The sequence below is a fragment of the Oncorhynchus mykiss genome, chromosome 8, assembly GCF_013265735.2.
Source record: "Oncorhynchus mykiss isolate Arlee chromosome 8, USDA_OmykA_1.1, whole genome shotgun sequence".
Lineage (NCBI taxonomy): Eukaryota > Metazoa > Chordata > Actinopteri > Salmoniformes > Salmonidae > Oncorhynchus > Oncorhynchus mykiss.
The window spans coordinates 55451539-55468647 of record NC_048572.1 but is presented as its reverse complement, the minus strand read 5'-3'; the positions used below and the strand labels follow the sequence as shown (position 1 = coordinate 55468647).

General features: G+C 43.9%; 3 protein-coding genes across 4 annotated transcripts in view; 2 read left to right on the top strand and 1 right to left on the bottom strand.

Moving 5' to 3' along the window:
* The first annotated feature begins 577 nt into the window (after positions 1-577).
* Positions 578-7452, top strand: LOC110530166 (actin-related protein 2/3 complex subunit 5). The gene is made up of 4 exons (XM_036985721.1): positions 578-861; positions 1355-1427; positions 1649-1825; positions 6507-7452. The coding sequence occupies exons 1-4, from the start codon at positions 722-724 to the stop codon at positions 6567-6569; spliced, it is 453 nt and encodes a 150-aa protein (XP_036841616.1). The 5' UTR covers positions 578-721; the 3' UTR covers positions 6570-7452.
* A 124-nt stretch (positions 7453-7576) lies between these two features.
* LOC110530939 (probable serine/threonine-protein kinase MARK-A) lies at positions 7577-10778 on the bottom strand. Its single transcript, XM_021614233.2, has 7 exons — positions 9833-10778; positions 9490-9584; positions 9280-9330; positions 8758-8979; positions 8430-8586; positions 8026-8202; positions 7577-7832 (listed from the first exon to the last, which is right to left on the bottom strand). Exons 1-7 carry the CDS (start codon positions 10776-10778, stop codon positions 7726-7728), a joined length of 1755 nt encoding a protein of 584 aa, XP_021469908.2. The 3' UTR covers positions 7577-7725.
* Positions 10779-12595: 1817 nt separating this feature from the next.
* si:ch211-106h4.4 (MAM and LDL-receptor class A domain-containing protein 1) overlaps positions 12596-17109 on the top strand; it is a 32387-nt gene continuing 27873 nt past the window's right edge. Inside the window, exons 1-9 of one of the 2 annotated variants that reach the window (XM_036985720.1) lie at positions 12596-12754; positions 13186-13314; positions 13719-13847; positions 14058-14157; positions 14560-14725; positions 14859-15001; positions 15115-15182; positions 16476-16607; positions 16855-16979. In XM_036985720.1, the coding sequence (XP_036841615.1) occupies positions 12730-12754; positions 13186-13314; positions 13719-13847; positions 14058-14157; positions 14560-14725; positions 14859-15001; positions 15115-15182; positions 16476-16607; positions 16855-16979 (1017 nt within the window). In that variant the 5' untranslated portion in view covers positions 12596-12729. The remainder of the gene's footprint in view (positions 12755-13185; positions 13315-13718; positions 13848-14057; positions 14158-14559; positions 14726-14858; positions 15002-15114; positions 15183-16475; positions 16608-16854; positions 16980-17109) is intronic. The other variant, XM_036985719.1, reaches the window with a different exon arrangement.

Below are 17109 nucleotides of genomic sequence, written 5' to 3'. Positions count from 1 at the left end.
ACTGTTTGAGGTTGTGGACAGGTGTCTTTTATACTGAGAACAAGTTCAAACAGGTGCCATTAATACAGGTAACGAGTGGAGGACAGAGGATCCTCTTAAAGTTACAGGTCTGTGAGAGACAGAAATCTTGCTTGTTTGTAGGTGACAAATACTTATTTTCCACCATAATTTGCAAATACATTCATTTAAAAATCCTACAATGTGATTTTCTGCATTTTTTTTCTCATTTTTTCTGTAATAGTTGAAGTGTACCTCTGATGAAAATTACAGGCCTCTCTCATTTTTTTTTAAGTGGGAAAACTTGCACAATTGGTGGCTGACTAAATACTTTTTTGCCCCACTGTATATATCATTTTCGTTGCCTGGTTGATGTGTCATATATCAGTTTGCATACAACGTTTTTTTAAAATTAAAAAGCCGAATACAAACATGGTCTCTTTTTTTCTTTCTTGAGTAAGGCAGCTCCAAAATGCAGGCGTTTCAGCCTAGCTTTTCACTTAGGCAGAGAGATAGTGTTTTCTTGACCTTTACCACCATCTACTGTTATTTATGAGTACTGCTCCAACTATACAAATCACACATCAACCACTAGAAAGCGCCCTCTATGCGGAAGTGAAGCTGTCAGTGCGAGACAGGAAATTAAACCAGGAATTATTTTACTGTAAAAGGAGCACAGACCTATTGCAGTATTCTTCTTTAAACAACAAACCATATCGTCAAAATGTCGAAAAATACTGATTCGAACCAATTCAGGAAGGTGGACGTTGACGAGTACGACGAGAACAAATTTGTGGATGATGAGGATAATGGAGAGAGTCAGGTCGGTCCAGATGAAGCAGAAGTGGATTCGCTGATCAGACAATATCCTTTTACATTGATTTGATTTAATACGTGCACATTTACATTTGATAAAGCGGCGTGAAGCCGATACAGATTTTCTCCAAAATGTTGCAATGCACAGACCATCTGGCAAGTCGTGGTGTGATTTTGCAGAATCAAGTATATGCTTTTGCGCGTGTAATTTCAAGTCAGGGCGTGGTGCTCTCATGTCTTTTAATCGTTATATATATTTGAGGAGAAAATACAATACACGTTGTGCAGTCAGATTTTGTGTTTTATTCAGTAGACGTTTAGTGGTGGTGGTAGGCCTAATATTTGGTTTATTACCTGAAGCAGGTTCTGACAAATTGGGGGGTAGGAAGTGGATTCCACAAGTCAGTTAGTCATTGAGTTTCTGAAACATAAAAGCAACTTGATTTGAAGAGGTGAATCAAGCCGACCATGACTGTCTCATCAGTGTTAAACTGTGTTGTGTGTTGTCTCTCTGTCTGTTTTCCTTAACACTGTGATGCACAGGCAACCTGATGGAAGCGCTGCAGGCTGTGCTGAAGAATCCTCCAATCAACACCAAAAACCAAAATGTTAAGGTGAGTCTTCCTTACAACACAATAGGTGCGTTTTGAGCATTAATAACAGCCCAATGTTAAACACAACTTGCCTCTGTGTTCCTCAACATACACTTTGAGCTTCCATCTCCTCAAAACTGAACTGTATAGTCTGCGGTTCACACATCATGACATCATACAGAGTTGAGGCATGTGAAAGTGTGTACTTCCTGAGCAGAAGATACTAAAGTGTGTGTTTATAGGATCGTGCTGAGGCCCTGGTGCTTAAAGTGCTGAGCGCCTTCAAGAGTAGTGACATTGAGAAGGCTGTTCAGTCTCTGGATAAGAACGGCGTTGACCTGCTCATGAAGTACATCTACAAGGGTTTTGAGAAGCCTTCTGAAAACAGCAGTGCTACACTGCTGCTGTGGCACGAAAAGGTAAGATTTATCCTTATTGGTGAATGGCTGGAAGCACTTACAGGGTGTGTGGGCATGCTAAATGATGATACAGTTGAAGTCGGAAGTTTACAAATAAATTTAAACTCAGTTTTTCACAATTCCTGACATTTAATCCTAGTAAAAATTCCCTGTCTTAGGTCAGTTAGGATCACCACCTCATTTCAATAATGTGAAATGTCTGAATAATAGTAGAGAGAATGATTTATTTAAGCTTTTATTTCTTTCATCACATCCCAGTGGGTCAGAAGTTTACATACACTCAATTAGTATTTGGTAGCATTGCCTTTAAATGGTTTAACTTGGGTCAAATGTGTCAGGTAGCCTTCCACAAGCTTCCCACAATAAGTTGGGTGAATTTTGGCCCATTCCTTCTGACAGAGCTCATGAAACGTTCATCTCTAGGAGACAGAAGGCGTCGCCTTCCTGAGCGGTATGACGGCTGTGTGGTCTCATGGTGTTTATACTTGCGTATTATTGTTTGTACAGATGAACGTGGTACCTTCAGGCGTTTGGAAATTGCTCCCAAGTATGAACCAGACTTGTGGAGGTCTACAATTTTCTTTCTGAGGTTTTGGCTGATTTCTTTTTATTTTCCCATGATATCAAACTGAGGTTTGAAGGTGGGCCTTCAAATACATCCACAGGTACCCCTCTAATGGACTCAAATGATGTCAATTAGCCTATCAGAAGCTTCTAAAGTCATGACATTATTTTCTGGAATTTTCCAAGCTGTTTAAAGGCACAGTCAACTTAGTGTATGTAACCTTCTGACTTCAACTGTATTCTTTTGGGAAGCTGCTATAGACCACCAAGTGCTAACAGTCAGTATCTGGATAATATGTGTGAAATGCTTGATACTGTATGTGATATCAACAGAGAAGTATATTTTCTGTGTGATTTTAAATGTTGACTGGCTATCATCAAGCTGCCCACTCAAGAAAAAACGTCAAACTGTAACCAGGTCTTGTAAACTGGTTCAGGTTATCAGTCAACCTGCCAGGGTATTTACAAACAGCACAGGAATGAAATCTTCAACATGTATCCAAATCCATAGGATGTAGTGATCACAATATAATATCCATATCTAGGAAAACCAAAGTTCCAAAAGCTGGGCCTAATATAGTGTATAAGAGGTCATACAAGACGTTTTGTAGGGATTCATATGTTGATGATGTAAAGAATATTTTTCTGGTCTGGGGTGTGTAATGAGGAGCAACCTGACGCTGCACTTGACGCATTTATGAAATGTCTTATTCCAGTTAGTAATAAGGACGCACCCGTTATGAGACATCATTTATTTATATAAAGATAGATAGTAAAAAAGCTTTGGAGCACCTTAAATGACGTTTTGGGGAAACAAGACAAGTCGGCTCCATCATTCATTGAGTCAGATGGCTTATTTATCACCAAACCCACTGATATTGCCATCTTATTTAATGACTTTTTCATTGGCAAGATAAACGTCAACAAATGCTGACACTACACATCCAAGTGTATCTGACCAAATTATGAAAGGCAAGAATTGTACTTTTGAATTCCGTAAAGTCAGTTTGGAAGAGGTGACAAAATGTATTGTTGTCTACCACCAATGACAAGCCACCGGGGTCTGACAATCTGGATGGAAAATTACTGATGTTAATTGCGGACGATATTGCCACCCCTATTTGCCACATCTTCAATTTCAGACTACTAGATAGTGTGTGTCCTCAGGCCTGGAGGGAAGCTAAAGTCATTCCACTACCTAAGAATAGTAAAGCCCCCTTTACTGTCTCAAATAGCCGACCAATCAGCCTGTTACCAACCCTTAGTAAACTTCTGGAAATTGATGATAAAATGTTTGTGGGGGCTGTTTTGTTACACTTCAGTGCAGCTTTTGACATTATCGATCATAGTCTGCTGCTGGAAAAATGTATGTGTTATGGCTTTACACCCTCTGCTATAATGTGGATAAGAGTTACTTGTCTAACAGAGGGTGCTCACAGAGGGTGTTCTTTAATGGAAGCCTCTCAAACATAATCCAGGTAGAAGCAGGAATTCCCCAGGGTAGCTGTTTAGGCCACTTGCTTTTTTCAATCTTTACTAACGACATGCTTTGAGTAAGGCCATTATATCTATGTATGCGGATGACTCAACGCTATACACGTCAGCTAAATGACTGCAACACTTAACAAAGAGCTGCGGTTAGTTTCGGAATGGGTAGCAAGGAATAAGTTAGTCCTAAATATTTCCAAGACTAAAAGCATTATATTTGGGACAAATCAATCAATCCCTTAACCATAAACCTCAACTACATATCATAATGAATAATGTGGAAATTGAGCAAGTTGAGGTGACTAAATTGCTTGGAGTAACCAAGTATGGAGTACTTGGAGTATAATAAAGTGATGCTCTGCCTTAACAACACTATCAACAATGCAGGTCCTGCAGGCCCCAGTTTTGTAGCACCTGGACTACTGTTCAGTTGTGTGGTCAGGTGCCACAAAGAGGGGCCTCTGAAAATTGTAGTTGGCTCAGAACAGGGCAGCACGGCTGGCCCTTAAAAGTACACAGAGAGCTAACATTAATGACATGCATGTCAATCTCTCCTGGCTCAAAGTGGAAGAGAGACTCATTACTTGTTTTTGTAAGGGGTGTTGACAAGCTGAAGGTACCGAGCTGTCTGTTTTTAAAATACTAGCACACAGCTTGGACACCCACGCATACCCCACAAGACATGCCACCAGAGGTCTCTTCACAGTCCCCAAGTCTAGAACAGACTATGGGAGGCGCACAGTACTACATAGAGCCATGACTACATGGAACTCTACTCCACATCAGGTAACTGATGCAAGCAGTAGAATCAGATTTAAAAAGCAGATAAAAATACACCTTGTGGAACAGCGGAGACTGTGAAGCAACAAGCATAGGCACAGACACATGCATACACACGCACACGATAACATATGCACTATTTTTCTAATATATATTTTTTCAACTTTATTTAACCAGGTAGGCTAGTTGAGAACAAGTTCTCATTTACAACTGCGACCTGGCCAAGATAAAGCAAAGCAGTGCGACACAAACAACAACACAGAGTTACACATGGAATAAACAAACATGGAATGCACACGTACACATGGATTTTGTGTTGTAGATATGCGGTAGTGGAGTATGGGCCTGAGGGCACTCACTTAGTGTGTTGTGAATTCGGTATTGTATAACTGCCTTAATTTTGCCAGGCCCCAGGAAGAGTAGCTGCTGCCATGGGGATCCCTAATAAATATGCTAATTGACTGAACATTCCAAATTACCATGGCAATTATGCGTCGTAATATGAATATGCAGCCAGCGATCCGCAGTATCCAAGGTACAGCATCCTATCAACTGCGCCGCTGCGCTTATAGTCTATGGCGGGCCTGTGCGTCAAATCTTCAGCAGCAGTCAGCAGAGCTCATGACCCGCTGCCCTGTTTTCCCCAACTCTTAAACTTCAAATCCTTTCAAGTAACGCCGTCAATTAGAGCAAGGTACATAATGAGTCAAACAAGCACTAGGCCTAAAACATAAGCAACAAATGTGAGCTGGTAGATTAGTCAGCCTACACGGGAGAGGGGGGGGGGGATTTACACTCGCAGTTTTGATGTGAGTCCTGCACATCGGACATGAAGGACCATCCCTAACCTACAGGCCTACTGTGCTTTTTTTTTTAATAGATACGGATGAGATGGGTTCATGGTAGGTGCAGTTGGTAGGCTCATGGGTAGGCTCATTTGTTCCCGTGTGGCTCAGTTGGTAAGAGCATGGCGCTTGCAACTCCAGGCTTGTAGGTTCGATTCCCACGGGGGACCAGTACGAGAGAAAAGTATGAAGATGTATGCACTCACCACCATTGCTCACCTTTGACCCCCTGACACCAGACAACGACGCGGTTGGTTGAATGACATCCTGTGTTTGTGTCCCACCAAGTCTCCACCAGCTGTCATTTTAAAGTGGATCACTATCCTTTTATTTTTTTTTGTAAGTCGCTTTTGATAAGATCGTCTGCTAAATGACCTAAATGTAAAAATGCCTATCAAAACATTTAATTGTAAATAGAAGTGCCACGATCCCAAGGGAAATAGGCCCATGGGAGGAATATGAATTGATATTAATTTAAATATTGTACCTGTAATATATAAACATACCTATGGGAGGTTTTTTCTATATCCAGAGACCAAAAACCTGAACAGATGGACACATTTTTTATTTGCAGACGGGGGGGGGGGGGGGGGACTGCATTGCAATTATGCATCAAAATAGTCATTACATTCTAGGCTTCTGTTTTTAAATAGATAGGCCTACCACGAACCCATGTTATTCATATCAAACCATGCGACACCTACACACGCGGCAGCGAGTGTGCATGTCGCACATCTCACAGACATCAGTAACGGTCCAGAAAGCAAGTTTCCTCCAAAAACCGCACCCTATAACACGTTATTTTGAGAATGTTGGCAGTCTATCTATCCAGAGACACCAAAAGCTGACCAGATAAACACACAGGCTATTTGATTAGCAGGAGAGAGGAATTACATTGAGGGATGACAAACCTCTCCAGTGGGTGTCCCGCAAGCTGCTGATATAATGCTGTTCTTTGCATTCACTGTGTTCATACTGTGTGTATCTTTCTGTGTGTGTTCTAGGCTCTCTCTGCAGGAGGAGTGGGCTCCATCGTGAGAGTGCTCACGGCCAGGAAAACTGTGTAAGGGCTTGTACCGGACCTGACTGACTGACCGCTGGGACCACTCACTCAGGGGATGTGCTGGCACTGGAAACCCCCCAGGGGGCGTGTGTTCATAACGCGTCTCAAAGCAGGAGCACTGACCTAGGATCAGTCTGGCCTTTTAGATCCTAATGAGTAAGAATACACGGACACTCTTGAGACTCTTTATGAATGTGCGCCCCCCCCAGGACTGGTTTTCTCTCTACGCTTGAAGGAAGCTCGCAGACATCGGACAGCCTGTCTCAAACGGCCCCTTCGTAGTCCTAAAATGCTTAACGATATTCCATCGGAATCCAACGTTTGTCAAAATGTTGTTGTTGTTGTTGTCAACGAAGTTGAGAAATACTTATATTGTAAGATTTCCGTCATCGTAACGTCGTAAGGATGACATGTGCTATTGTGTCATTTTCCTAGATAAATATTGCGCTATCGTCATGGTGGGTAGGATGGCACCGTCAATTAAGCTTTCACGCCCTCTTAATGCAGAGACCAGTTTGTGTGCGATTACGCTGGAACAAGTTAACCTGGTCCCAGATCTGTTTGTCATCTATAGCCAACTCCACTGGGCATGAATAATATACAGCACTAACAGATCTAGGGCCAAGCTAGGAACGAGCCCTTTGGAATGTAGTGATGGAGTGACGTTATCACTATGATCCTGGACACATGTCTCAGAGGGCCTATTTACAAGTATAGAAAAATATCCGAAATGTCTTGGTAGAGTTATTGAGGGAATAGCACGTTCCTTTAGAACAAGTGTACACATTCTGAATCAAATGACCAAAATGCCTTATTGAAATATTCATTTTTTATATATATATGCTGTATAGGACATTTCTGGATTTAATAAACAAACATCTTACAATTTTTTTGTTTGTTTTTTTTCCCTGAAATTTTCACATTTCTTAAATTTCAAACACTAAAGTTTCTCTATGGAAAAACAAGACAATGGAAAATGTCTATAAAAAACTGCAGAAAAAACCCTGACATGCCACTCGGTGTGTTGTGATTGCGTTCTTCTCTTTATTCATATACTGGTATCTTGCAGAGGTTCATTTTGCGTTTCTTCCCTAATCATTGTTGTCATGGTAACCACAGCTGACCCAGGTGGTAGATCACCCAGTCTCATAAAGTTCGTCCTAGATCACCGGTCTGTCTGCCATCCAATCATGAAGAAGGATCTGCTCTAGAACAGGCCTCTTGGTGGGATCCTGCTGCAGACAGCAGTTGATCAACTCCTTACACTCTGTACCATAAAGGGAAAAAAATTATAGGATGGTGAGTTTGCCTTTGGGTCCCTATTTTAATAATATTTTTTGTCATTGAGCACCATTTTATGTATCCATAAACACATCTAAATGCATACCCACGTTTACCAACACAAACTCTTTATTTTTCTCTCTCAAATGGTCTATTGCACTTGCCTCCCTCCCGCTCACCTTTAGTCAGGCCCTTTTTGAAGCGCAGGCGCCCAGCAATGATATCAGCCTCCTTGTTGAAGGGCAGACGGCCGCACACCAGGCCATAGAGCAGTACCCCCAGTGACCAGATGGTGGCGTGGCGGCCCTGGTACACACCGCTCAGCACCCACTCTGGAGGACAGTACTCCTCTGTGCCTGAGGGGTGAAACATTAGAATTGTTTTATTTTTTATTTATCTTTACCACTGATCATGTACATTAGGGCACACTGACAAAATGTTTTTTTTTAACGGTAATGAGCGCTTCTTATTGGATGAGTTTAGATAGTACCTCCCCATTTCCCTCGGTTTCAGAGCGTTTCCTTGCATTCCGTGCCTACTGAACATGATCACCCTGACCAGCCATTCTCCTGTTGTGTCCTACCTGAGTAGTCTCTGTAGGAGGATTCTCTCAGAAGGTCTCCGCAGCCAAAGTCGATGAGCTTAACCCGTAGGTTGTCCGTCTGCACCAGCAGGTTCTCAGCCTTGACGTCTCGGTGCAGGACCCCTCGGTCGCGGCAATGCCGAACAGCCAGTACCACCTGCAATAACATAATATATGCCTCTTAAAAAAACGGTGATTAAGTAAAGTGTGACTTAGGAGTGACTAGAGATATTTGTGTATGTGATCCCTGCGGGAAATGAACACACAACCTTAGCGTTTCTAGCGCCACGCTTTTACCAACTGCGCCACACAGGTCTCGACCCATCACCTGTATCATGATGATCCTGGCCAGACACTCGTCCACCCGGCCTCCCAGCTCCTCGATGAAATCAAACAGGTCCATGCACGGATAGGGTCTCTCCAGCACCAGGATGAAACGCTCGGCCTCCTCGAACCAGTCCAGCAGGCCCAGCACGTAGCAGCAGGACGGGGGCCGTGAGACGATCTGCATCAGGGCCACCTCCAGGGGCAAGGCACTCTTCTCTCCGGGCTGGAGGTGAGAGGGGTGGGGAAGTTGGAGAGGTGAGGGGGAGAGATGGGGTGGAAAGGTTGAGAAGGGGGGGGGTTGCCATTAGATGAGGTTTTCTCCACAGGTGAGAAGGAGAGTGAAGAACAACAACAACAACAAGCATTCCCTTTATTGAGCACAAGGACAAACAGAACACCCAACTGTTTCCCAACGGAGAACGCAAGAGGGCTATCCAAACCCAGACCAAAACTCAGTAGGAGGGTTCTTGTCTTCTTATACTTACAGTACTTGCCATTGCGTCAACTAAAACAGGCTACTTACAAGCATTACGTATGGCTCGGCCATTCCTCTGTCCACATACTTTATGGCCACCTGACGGGGTAAAAGCAACATGATAGATTCATACAGTAGTGTGCTTTCACTTCTTGCGTTATGTGAATATTGATAGATGACATTTCTAATGTTTCCTCCTATCTGTTAACTTTCTATGACCAGAATTAGAATTCTTTAACCAACTGTTAAAAGCTTCACCTGTTGGCCGTCACTTTTGCGCATGGCGGCGTAGACCGCCCCACATCCTCCTTTACCCAGCATGCTCCCCAGTGTGAAGAGAGACTCAAACCTACCTGCAACAAAGTGACGCATGAGATAAAGCCCAAATCATCACAGATTAGAAATAACAAACTCAAGATCAGATACTGTTTCATGTCATATCCAAATACTAGTTCTTCTTTAGCCTGGTCCCAGATGTCTTTGTGCTGTCTTGCCAGCTCCTGTGGTCATTGTCAGGCCCATGGCAAGACAGCACTAACACATCTGGGACCAGGCTAATTCTTCTTCTGCTGAATTGATACTACGTGTAGTCCGGTCTTACTGGGGTTGGGTCCAAGATTAAAGATACTGGAGTCTGAGGACGAAGAAGAAGAGGACGATCCTCTATCGTTGGGTAGTGGGTTCTTCAACTGGCCTCTCCTTTGTCGGGTTAGATAGTGGATAACGATGGGTATCTCCGGACTAGTGTTTCTATTGTTCTTATTCCTCTTCCAGCCCTCCCTGGACCACACCCTCTCCACCAACTCCTCACTGCTCTCCTCCTCCTCTCTGGCCCTCTTTCTTCTCTTCCGTTTGGTGTTGTCATCACGCCATCTCAGGTTTAGTCCCTTACCATTGTTCACCAACCCTCCTCTCCTTCCCTTCAGTCCCAAGCAGGAAAGAGCTGCGCTCTCCTTTTCCTCCTCCTCCTCGTCTTCCTCTTCCTCCTTGACTTCGTTCTGTCCTCTCAGGGTTTCTTCTTTTCTCTTCCTCCCCCTCTCTCTAATGGCAGCAGCTTCTCTCTCAAGCTCGGCCTGCCTATGTGAAGCTGGAGCTGGGGCTCTGGGCCTTAGTCTGTACGTGTACGTTAAGGCTGGAGTGACCCGTCTTCCTACTGTCTCACTCTGAGAAGAAGGACTTCTGCTGGATGTCTCACTTCGACTTCTGCGTCGGCTCAGGAGCGATTCCTCCCCCATGTCCTTGGCTTTGACTCTCTCTCTGGACTTCAGTTTGATCATGTTGGGCCTCATGCGTGGGTTCTTGGCTCGGGATGGGCCAGGAGAGTCATTGTTGGTGGGTTCGCTCCTACTTGGTTTTGGTTTGGGTCTGGCTCGGCCTCCAGCGTTCTCTCTTGGTAAATGGTTGGGTGTTCTGTTGGTCCTTACTCTCAACAAATAAGGGAATGCTTGTTGTTGTTGTTGTTCCTCCTCACTCTCTGTCTCCTGGGTGTGACTCTCCCTGACCCTCAGCCCTGATATCTCTTCAAACAGACAAGCAGCCTGCTTCATCACTCTTCTACTTTCTCTCTCCTGTCTTTCTCCTTCACTCTCTCCAGACGTCTCACTCTCACTGGCAGAGCCAGAGCTGCTGCTGTTTCCTTCCTCTTCTTCCTTACTCTCATCACTCTCTCCCTCCCTCTCTCTGCAGCTCCCAGGAGATTGGTCCCTCTCGATCTGGGACCTGCGTCTCCTGATAGGGTTGTCTAACCTCCTGCCTTGGGGAGAGTTTCTCCTCCTTCCGCACGGAGACCTGCACCTCCTCACAGAGTCGGCCTCCAGCCTCTTACGGGGAAAGTGTTTCATCCCATCTCTAGAGCCGATTAGTGGAGGCCTGCGCCTTCTCACAGAGTTGGCGTCCACTCTCCTGCACTGTGGCTGGGGAGAGTCTCTCCGCTCTGATGGCTCAGAGGCTCCTGGTGGGCAGGGGCAAGCCGGTGTCCCACGCTTCCCTCTTCCCTCTCTCCCCCTCCTCAGCACTTTCAGTGAGTCTCTGGCCATGGAGAGATGTCTCCTGAGCCCCCTACGCCTCCCACAGACTGGCAGGGAAACAGAGTACCACTAAGTTTTTTCAGACAGAAACAACCGCCTACAGTAGTAGCCTGTTACCGTATGTTTTACCACTATAATCTATAAGATTTGTAGCCCTCGCCTCTTTAATGGCATCTTAAAGAAACTGTTAATTCAGACAGGGTTGACCTTACTAATATTCTGTAAGAGTAAACATATGAATCTACAAAGTAAATGCATAATTCAAACTATTGGCATGTTCTATATATTGTAATAACCAATGATATTGTAATGCAATATTTATTTTCAATTAATTATCTGAACATACCAGGGGCAGTTGATGGATTTGACAACCTCCAAGATGCCATACCTCATGACCCACTGACTTTGTTGTCCTCAAATGGATACGGAGGGATGGTGATGTCACAATAAACCACAGGTGACCGACCGTTCATGATGTCATAATGTCTATGGTGACTGTGCTTGGACACAATATGATGTCACAGAGGAGGTTCCACATCACAATTCCATAGTCTGACTACCATAGTAACATATTATTTGCGTTATTTAGAAGTCCATCTATCAATAACCCAATGAATGTTACTATGGTAAATCATTTGTATTAACTTAAAAAATCTTATGTCCCAATCACGTCACTTTTGTGTCCGTGTCGATTAGATTAGAATGTTGATGATTAGTAGACTAATCTACATCACACAGTAGCTTATCACTGACTTTGGTTTCCAGACCTCAAATTCAACTGTCACCCTTACACTGATCGGTGAACTGTACAGTCGTTTGACGTTTAACATCGGTGTACTGTTCCCACTCTCAACACTGACGACTAGGTTCACTGCCAGTTGGTTACAAGCACACTTGATTTTCTTTGCCTCAACTCCCACCGCCTTACAATCTCTAGGAAAGCTGGCAAAGAAGGAACACAGTGAGGGATCAAGGAGCAGAACCATATTAACTCTCTCTCTAGATCAGGTAGTCCAGAGCTCAGCTGTGCTGTGCCAGACCGACAGAGTTCAGGGTTCAGGGCCCGTTTTCAAAAAGCATCTCAGATTAGGAGTTTTGATCTAGGATCAGCCCCCCCCTCCCTGTAATACAATCTTCTTCATTATGATCTAAAAGGCTAAACTGATCCTAGATCAGCACTCCTACTCTGAGACTCTCTTAATGAATACTGGCCCTGAAATACATGGTGGGCCATAAAGACTAGGCAGAGGGAATGTGATGTGAGTTTATTGAGTGCGCTGTGTGGACTTTAAGCACATGCTATTGATAAGACCAAACGGTTGAGATAATGGAATCTTTATAAAAACGATCAGTTCAATCAGTTCCTTGGATGGGATGATAAAGTTTATACCAGTCAGGCAGTTTTCTGAAGCCTCACATTCCTTTTCTTTCTTTTCTGTATTTATTGTATTGTTTCCATGGTTTGTTCAACATGAGAAGATTGGTTCTCCTATCAGGTGAGTTTACCTTACACATAACGAAATCGCATGATCCTATGTGCACGACTGTGTTTGACTCTTGGATGAGTGTATAAGCAGGACAGTCAGGGTGGTCTCACGTGTGGCGCAACAGTGATACCTAGAGGGGATGGAATGGTTCGTCAGAGGCCGTCGGTAACCGTTATATTGAAATGGTTGACGTTGTAATCAACCTTCCTGTTCGGTGAATTCGCTTTGTGAATATGTGTCCAGCACGGCAGACAATGATCAACAGCAGTGCTATTCAGAATGAAAATACTCTACATATTTCTTCATTTGTTTCTCCCTTTCTCATTTTCAGTAGACACACACCTCCTGAATTCTGTTAATTGCAGTTTGCCAATGTAATGTTGTCATTCAACATATAGAATGATCAGATCCGAGAGGTCAAGGAACTTTTTCTGTTTCAGTCTTTTTGATCCTAGTTTCCTGTTGTCCTGAGAGCGACTTCCTGTGTGCGTCTGGCAAATGTGTCCCAGTTGATGATGTCTGTGATTTCAAGGACGACTGTGACGATGGTTCCGACGAGGAGTTCTGTGGTACGTCAATCTGAAATCTTCCTCCGGCTTCTCTGCGTACTCTTCAGCTCTAGAGAGCTATTATTCTCTTCTCTCTGCTCAACTCTTCGTTCTTCTCGTTCAAAATGCCCGACAGAGGCTGTGGGAACAAGTTGTTTCTTCCTTTGATAAAAAAAAAACACCATTCTGTCTAACAATCAAACACTTTCTATCCCTTTAGTTTTAGTCTTAGTGTTTCTCTAGCGCGTCTCAGACTGTTTGCTGCGTCATATTCATTAGGGCACACCGTAGCGTTTAAAAAAAACAAACAAAACAACAACAACAACGAGCGTTTCTATTGGACAAGTTCAGGTAGTCCATCCCTGTGTCCGCCTGTTATCTTCTGTTTTGTGCCCAATGAATACGACCCTGGTGTCCCCTCTCAGGGTCGTGTGATTTTGAGCGCCACTCCTGTGGATGGAACGACAGCAGTGTGGGAGTGTACCGCTGGAGTCTGGAGAGGGCTAACATCAGCCTGATTCCTGGACAGGACCACACCACGGGATCACCCTGGGGTATATGTCTCAATACACACACTAAGTTCATCTTCATTCCATTGAAATGGACGAAAGATGATCTCAGTGCTGCGTTGCTTTAAGGGAAACCCAGCCCCTAGGGAATAGAATGGTCACATAGCTCCATTGTTATGGACTGCTGTGTTGTCCATGTGCGTCATTGTACAGTATCTGTGCTGCCTGCTTGATGTGTGTGTTTATATGTCCCAGGTCATGTTATGCATGTGGAAGGAGACTCAGCAACACACTTTGGCAGGGCCGTGTTGTTGCATTCCGTTGACCAACCAATGGCTTTGGGATGCCATATAAGGTAAGGAGAAATTCTGTACTGGTCAGCGTTTCCCTTTGATTTACAGCTTTACGGTTTTAATCATTGCGTAACAAAAAGAGGAGGAGGGAGAGTTCGTGAGGTATAAAGTCATAGTTTTTCATCTGGGGAAAAAGTTTGTTCTGTCTTCTTAAAAGTATTTCATAACCTGATGGTGTATTGAAACAGCTATTTACTAAAATACAAACTAATGCTTTTCCATGTGGTAGCTAGAGCTCATTTACTATGATATCAAGAAAGAGTTTAAAATAATATTTGTGGGTTCTTAGCCAGACATGGTCAGAGGTAATTGGCCTTAGTCATTACACCTTAGCCAAGAGGTCCAAGCCTCTTGTTGAGGTCGCTACAGTAGCTGTTGTACTAAGGATGCTCTGATATTTTTAGCTTCTGGTACCACCTCTATGATGACTTTAGTGCGTCCGCTCGGATGTATCTGAAGATTATCCGAAACACTGGGAGCACAGAATTACTGATGATCTCCAAGCCACAGCAGACTAGAGGATGGGAGAATGCTACGGCCTTCATCGGTAATCAACCAGGAGGTTTCAAGGTTGGCATTGGAAACACACACACACACACACACACACACACATACACACACACACACACACACACACACTCTCACACTTGTACATGCACACTCTTTCTCTCTTGCTCTCTCTCTATTTTCCTCCCCCCTTTAGTTGGAGTTTTCTGTGGACCCCTCATCCCTTGGAGCTCAGGACATCATGCTGGATGATATCAGCTTTGAGAGCTGTGGGGAAGGGGACATACCTGCAGGCTCCCAACTCCTCACCTGTGACTTTGAGAAGGACACCTGTGCCTGGTAATAACAATAACAACCATAATAAGAATCAATATAATCTCCAATCCTCATAATCATACTCATACTCATCATCATCCTCCTCAAAATAACATTATTCCTGGTGATGTTTAAAGGTACCCAGACCACACTGTTTCCCTGCTGTGGAAGAGAGAAAGAGGAATAGACCACACTACTGGCAGTGGTAAGTCAAGGGTTTGCCAAACCACAGACTAGATCATATCCTAGATGGAGAGATGTTTTAGTCAGGAAATGTAAACAGGATTATTCTCTTTGTGTGTGGTTTTGTTTATTTGATGTATATTTTGGATGTTGACTACACTACACATGCAACAGTATGTGGACACCCCTTCGAATTAGTGGATTTGGCCAGTTCAGCCACAACTGTTGCTGACATGTGTATTAAATAAAACACACCGCCATGCAATCTCCATAGACAAACATTGGCAGTAAAATGGCCTTCCTGAAGAGCTCAGTGACTGTCGACCTGGACCGTCATAGGATGCCACCTTTCCAACAATTCAGTTCGTCAAATTTCTGCCCTGCTAGAGCTTCCCGGGTCAACTATAAGTGTTGTTATTGTGAAGTGGAAACGTTTAGGAGCAACAACAGCTCAGCAAAGTGGGAGGCCACACAAGCTCACAGAACGGGACCGCTGAGTGCTGAAGCACGTAATAGCCTGTCCTCGGTTGCAACACTCACTACCAAGTTCCAAACTGCCTCTGGAAGCAAGATCAGCACAATAACTGTTAGTTGGGAGCTTTGTAAAATGGCTTTCCATGGCCAAGTAGCCACACACAGGTCTAAGATCACCATGCACAATGCCAAGCGTCGGCTGTAGTGGTGTAAAGTTTACCTCCATTGGCCTCTGGTGCAGTGGAAATGCGTTCTCTGGAGTGTTTAATCACGTTTCACCATCTGGCAGTCTGACAGATGCTACAGCATGCAATGACATGCTAGACAATTCTGTGCTTCCAAGTTTGTGGCAACAGTTTGGACGGCTCTTTCCTGTTTCAGCATGACAATGCCACCGTGCACAAAGCGAAGTCCATACAGAAATGATTTGTTGAGATCGGTGTGAATGGATCATCATGTCACCAGAATAAGACCATCGATATTTATTGGAAAGGAGCATCAAACTCATCACCGTGCACTTTCATCCCCATGTGAAGTTCATCATAATGTATTTAATCTGTAGTCTAATAAACTGCATGCTTTCCCGAGTCGTAGTAGGAGGCCCACACAAATGATGGTTATAATATCAATATGTGTTCATGAATGCGTTTCCACTGCCATTTCTCGCATAATTCATTTTACTGAAACAAAAAGATGCCACCTAGTGAATTATTATTTTATTTTTTTACCAAAGACTGTTCCATTTTTTAAAAATCCATACTTTACTTGCATCAAAAAGTTGGATGGAAACCTGGTTAGAGTACAAGATCGTTCTCAACTGTGCGTGTGCATGTGTTAACAGGTTATTTCATGTCCATTAACCCCGGCAGTAAGCTGGACCCCTCATCAACAGCCAGACTCATCAGCTACCCTCAGCCAGCAGGCACAGTCATCTGTGTTAGTTTCTGGTATCGCATGTACGGCAGTGATATTGGTAAGGATATTTTTTTCAGGCGCCACTGATGGCCAAACTCAATATCTTTGAATTCATTATTGCAAACGGCAATTCGTAATTTTTTTCCCGGGCCAATAAAGATACAACTGCGTGGGGAGTTTCAATAGGCATGATAACGCTGACATCAGACTCTGAGGAGGCCAAGGGGGATCAAAACAGACCAAATGGTGCCTACTGCCTATTGTCACAGTTGAACAGACATGACCCCTATCTGGTTATTCTCCAGGCTCCGTGAGGTTCCTCACCAAGTCAACCAGAGAGCCAGAGACTGTTGTGTGGATGAGACATGGGACTCAGGGGAACAAGTGGCGCTTTACAGACCTTACCTTCACCACTGACACCCCACTACAGGTACATACCGTATGTCGGATCTTAATTTGACCCCTTTCGTCGCAGGAGAAGAAATAATCCTGCAGCAGAAGGGTTTGAATGGGTGTTTAATATTTAGAATAAATTGACATATTTGTAGGGGGTAGATGTA